Genomic DNA, 6,000 nt, shown 5'->3' with positions numbered 1-6,000 from the left:
TATCACAGGGGTTGTATCACAGGTGGTTGTATCACAGATATAATTATCACTGTTTGCTATGCACATGACTAAATAAATTACTTAAAAGGGGGAATACTGAATAAGTTATTTTTAATGATTTAATACTGACAAAGGAAGATACGTGAAAAGAAAAGGACATTTTTTCTTTGTGCATTTTATTATTTAACCAACTGCAGAGGATTGTACCCATAGGGCTTAGATTCGATGCTATCGTCTAAAAGGTATCTCTTATCATCCAACGGCGTCAGTGCTATTTTCGTGGTTTTGATGGTAAACAATTCGTTATGAAAAGATCTAATCTGATGATAAGAGGCCGTGGTTTGTTTATGTTTTAAAAGACAATCTTTGAACATCTCGTGACGAAGATGCTTACGAATAAATGTTTTCTGAATGCCTTTTGCTCTGAGTTCTTTCTTCCTTACACCTTCAGTTTTGTCCACTATATATGAATAATTTTTGGCTCGCAGCCCTTCAAATTCCCTGATGATTTGTCCCCCCGCTTCGTCCTTCATGACACCGATAGCTTTGTGTCTGACTGTAGAATGGAGCGGGTGGTCATTTGGATAGTTGGACGTGTCAAAAAGAGATAGAGTTGCGTGCATGAAATCATAAGGGTCTCTCAATGGTCTACCCACGGGAGCCGAAATTTGATATAATAAACTATCAATTTCCATATTCTTTTAGCATGACATTGTAATGAAAATCGTATAAAATACGTTTGGCGTGTTCCAAAATGGTGAAACCAACGGACACGGGTTGATTTAGTGTGACTGACCCTTTTTCCATGCTGACGGCGACCAAATGTTCCGAAAAGATATTGACAGATTTGAAATTAGGCTTTGCCGTGTACCATCGTAATCTCTTTTCGTCTGTGATTAGTTCTACCTGTTGATAATTTCTGACATTTTGCAATTGTTTACCATAGACCGAATTGGATAATAATTTAAACAGATCTTTTGAAAATTCGTCCGTGGCTTCTTTGCGTTTTTGGGTATTAAAATCAATGTATGGTTTCATCCATGGATCTTGAATGAATGTTAATACTTTGTGGATTTTGACGAGTTTCAGGCCCAATTGCAGGTAGAACTGTAAAGTGGAAAAATGAATGATATAGTGACTCTTATCTTTTAACGTCGAAAACAGTTTGGTTCCCGTAGATTTTTCGATTTTGTTCCCCATTTCTTTAAGAAGGTCTTTGTGGCAGGGGGAGAACTGGTGGTAGGGGATGCTCTCTTTGGTGGGCGCAACGGGCAAGGTTTGATCAATGCGATGCAATTCGCGGGGATATTCTAAATCACAGTCTAGAACATACCCCACGTCTCCCTCGAGATCAAGGTGCAGCCAATCAATTTTATTTACATCTTCTTGTGGCATCCATTCAAATTCCCCAAGAGGAAGTGGTAATGACATGGCCGCCCCATACAAATTGTTAACATCAAAATAAAGTAAGGTCGACTCGGTTTGGTTGGGGTCGAAATCGGCCATGTGTTTGTTATTGGCTTGTGCATATCTGTGATTGATGGATGCCACTCCCCCTCGGATACCCTGTTCGATAAAATTGTACATGTCGGGGTCTGTTAACAGATCTAAACTCACGTCCGTCATTTTCAAACATGCGTCCATGGCCATCCCTGGGAGTGTGTAATAATGGAGGGGATCTAACTCGTAATATTGCAAACACATGTCACGGAACGCTTCCATGACGTCCGTTAAGATCAACGTGTCTACGGAGACGTAAAGCTCCATGAACTCTCGGACAGACTGACAATGAAACGTGTCCCATATCCCACGTGCAAACAGATATTCTTCTTCGGTCACGGTCTCTTCTGTCAGAGAGGAATAAAACTCATCCCGACTGGGGAAGACAGTTTCTTCTAGTTTTTCGAAACTGTCCACATATTCGTAAAAATAGGGAAGTTTGCGGGTGAGCAAGTCCACGTGATCGGGAAAGTGACCACGAAGATATTTGAATTGGTCTCGGCCTTTACTTCTCAAATTGTTGGCCAATGTTTGCAAGCTGGTGTTTAAAAACTTATAACTGTCTAAAAACCGAAGACCATCAATTTCAAACATGAGAAAGTGTTCCGAATTATTGGGAATACATTTAAGTTCGCTTCCGGAAAACAATTCGGCCGCTTGCAAAATCAAGTGGTTGTCGTACCGAGATGCATTGTGACAAACCACGGGGACAAATTTACATTCTTTATAGTTCACATTGCAGTAGGAATGACACACTCCCCTGAATTCACCCGTCAGGTGGTCGTGGTCTATATGTCGGTCATGTTCTATTTCGTCCCCGCACAAATAACACACAGTCGTGCAATCGATGAGTTGTTTATCCCACTGCGTTAAACGCACAGGGACCGGGTCTTCCAAGATCTCCTTGATCTCCTGATAATCTGCCAAAATGCTTTCCATAAAATGGTGGGCAGCATGTTCCCCACTGAACTTCTTTAAATCGAAAGAGTGGATACTAGGGTCCCGACAGACAATTTGATAAGAGTAGCCACATGGGACGTGATGTTGAATGCGTTGAGTATGGTGACCATCGGGATTGTCTTCCTCTAAAGGTGACAAGATGCATTCAAAGTCGCTGTAGATCACGAAGGGAACCCTGACCGTTTTAGACATGTGACCTAAGCCAAATTGTCTCGTCGTCTTGTCTGGTTCGGGCATTTTAGTTTTTTGAGCTTTGTGATAGCAATATGATTTGTGATTCAAAAGGCAATCTTCCGAACTGAATGTCCACAGACATTTGCGACAGATGTATTTATTGTTGTGGTTATTGGATTGTCTCACCAATGCAGCCAATGAGGTGATCAAGACGTAATGAGACGTATCTTCTGTATTTATAAATAAAAGGTCGATGTGACGCTTTGGGTCAACGTGTGACACATTGTCACTGATTTTTAGGGGAAAGATTAAATTTTCTTCGTCGTCTTTTTTTTCTTTTTGACTATAGCCATACACGTTAATACTAAGATCATTTGCTTTTTCGAAATTACCCACATTTTTTAAAGCCATGGGGAATTTAAATCCTTCTAAGTGCAATTCAGATATGTGTTGAATGTAATCATCTGGGAGATCCTTATGAGATGTAGATGAGGGGTGTAAATGAGCCAAAATGGCATAGATGAAACATTTGTCATCATCTAAATTCCTAATGTTGAGAAGACTTCTCTTTTTCTGTAATTCGGAGGGCAAAGGAAGATAAGAACTACCGCGGAAAGGTTGAAACTTTGTTACTGTCAATTTAACATTCAAGACCTCTTCGAAATCCAAACTGGATGAATCTCCTTCAAAATTATCCATATCAGTCATAATTTTGTGAAAAGCTTCGATATACATCATGTTCAAATCGTCAGCTGCAGTAGCCGAGGTCATTTTAGTCCTAAAATACGGTTCGGTGTAGATCTTTTCACCATTGGGTGTTACTTTGCTAAATTTAAATTGGGTACATATGCCCCATTTGATGGAACGTTTTAATTCTATTTCTGTTTGTAAATGTCGAACGATCTCAGGTTGAATTATTAGTAAGTAAAATATAGGATCAGCTCCCTCTTGACCACGAGGAACGAAATCAAACTCCCGCACCTGCCCGTTAATGGCTTGACGAGAGCACCCATTCGGTTGTCTGTTGGACCTCTTTGGTTTTGGTTCTACCCCACCCCCTCCTTGCTGAGCGGGACGTTTCAGATGTTTATGTTTTGTATGTGTCGTGAGAGCTTTGACAGATGGAAATTGTTTTTCACAAGCGCGACATGTAAAAGATTGATTGGAAGAGGTGGACGCTTGAATATCAGAGGCTTTGCATGCAGAAATATGTTTTCTGTAGCGGTCAAAGGATGATAGGACCAGGCTACAGGTCTGACACGTCAAACTATCACTATCGTTTAAATGATACGTTTTCATGTGTCTCTGTAAATTATCCTGACGATTAAACGTTTTCAAACATTGCTCACACGAAAAACACTTTTCTACAGGTCCACAATTTGCTTGATGTCTTATTAATGATCGTTTTGAACCATATGTTTTGCGACAAAACTGACAGGTGTACACAGGGGTTGTGAAAGAATTTTGAGACATGATTTTTAAATAGAAATGTAAATTTGTTTAAAAAGGCTTTGTGCACAACAAACAGGAAGATGATAATGCTGAAAAAGAACAACAAATCTTGTGAATATATGTTGATATCTAATGCTAAAATGCAGGGTAAATAACATTAAAGAGTAAATATTTAATTCAATCATTTCAGACAAACAAAATCAATTTTATTAAACATATACTCCCTAACGTGAAAATATCCAAGCAAAAAAAAAAAAAAAAAAAAATACAGCAAAATATTACAAACAACCTCTTTTAATACAAAATAAAAATAATAAAATATAAATCAATTTTTTTTTAATTAGCTAACGTTTGCTAAAATATTCTTACCTGATATTGGATGGAATATTCACCAGCAGAACACACCAAAATCCAGAGATCACCAAAAACAAAATTCTGATCTTCCCTCATGGATGTACAAGCTCCAAAATGTGTGGTTTCTCGTGCTCTCACGCGATTATATGCAAAATCCTGAATGTGTATATGATATATACGACGAATCCAATACACGACGATTCATTCTCTATGGACAATTCCCAGTTTCAAAAGATAAATGTTTGTTTTACAATGAGGACTAGCTCAGCTCTATGGACATCAAGGGTGTCCCGAAAGTGTACGGTATCATGCAGGTAAAATGATATTTACTTTATAGCCAATGTAAATTTTGACGTATAATAGTAATTTCGTCGAACCCAGCTAAATCAAATTTCGTTTAACCAGAGTGTTATGTCGATTTGACGGCGTAGGAGATGAGGTACACGCTCATGTGTTTGCCCGTTTCTAATTTAAACCCGACCCACAGCAAACAAGACCTGCTTTTTTTGTCAGCGACAGAGCTAGCGTATTGTATTCTCAATATTTGCCTGGCTAGATTTGACCTCGCATAGCTATTGTTAGCGACAGAGTACGCTTGACGTGTGTCATACCTTAGAAATTCTATCAAAACTAAAACGAATTTATTAATTTGTAACGTGAAAAGTACCCACACTGTGTTCAAAATGTTTACTTTAAAGCTAAAGCAAATTTTCAACGTATAATAGTAACCCGTTCATCCAGTCGCTCGCCGACTTTTCGAAAAAAAAGAAATATCTGAAACCAGTGTTATTGCAATATTAAAAACGAGGCGAATTTTTTATTATTATTATTAACCAAAACGTAATTTTTCGTATCAAATAATGGTGGGACATATTTATTTCGTCGAAAAAAATAATAATTCCGGTCAGCTAAATTAAATTTCGTTATAATCAGATCAGTGCATGGTATGTCGATTTGACGGCGTAAGCGGATGAGGTAAACGCGCATGTGTTTGCCCGTTTCTAATTTAAACCCGACCCACAGCAAACAAGACCTGCTTTTTTTGTTAGCGACAGAGCTAGCGTATTGTATTCTCCATATTTGCCTGGCTAGATTTGACCTCGCATCTATTGTTAGCGACAGAGTACGCTTTACGTGTGTCATACCTTAGAAATTCGATCAAAACTAAAATGTTTACTTTATAGCCAATGTAAATTTAACGTATAATATTAACCCGTTCATTGAGGTTCGTGGCCAGAAATGCTCACCGACTTTTCGACATACGACAGTTTGTTGAAAATAAATTGCTTTCATAACTATCACATGTTCGTAGTCCAACTCGACTGTTCATTTCTTAAACACCATTTAATTTTAAAAAAAAAAAAAAAAAATGAAAGGGCTAACTAAAATAAATGGTGGTGTGCAACCTTGTGCAGAGATACGATTTTGACTGCGCCATGGTTTTGTCGTTTAGATTTTAAAAGTAGAATATATAGATTAGCTTGTAAATTGTACGATACTTTCATAAGATTTAAAACTTAGAATTCAATAGAAAAGACACCCATTATGGCAGGATAAAAG

At 38.1% G+C, this 6,000-nt stretch overlaps 1 protein-coding gene across 1 annotated transcript; it reads right to left on the bottom strand.

Moving 5' to 3' along the window:
* Positions 1-684: 684 nt before the first annotated feature.
* On the bottom strand, positions 685-3,405 carry LOC121368711. The gene has a single exon (XM_041493456.1). It carries the CDS (start codon positions 3,403-3,405, stop codon positions 685-687), a length of 2,721 nt encoding a protein of 906 aa, XP_041349390.1.
* Between the last annotated feature and the right edge of the window lie 2,595 nt (positions 3,406-6,000).

Source organism: Gigantopelta aegis, chromosome 3, assembly GCF_016097555.1.
Source record: "Gigantopelta aegis isolate Gae_Host chromosome 3, Gae_host_genome, whole genome shotgun sequence".
NCBI lineage: Eukaryota > Metazoa > Mollusca > Gastropoda > Neomphalida > Peltospiridae > Gigantopelta > Gigantopelta aegis.
Note: the sequence above shows the minus strand (reverse complement) of the source record. Positions and strands in the feature narration are given on the sequence as shown.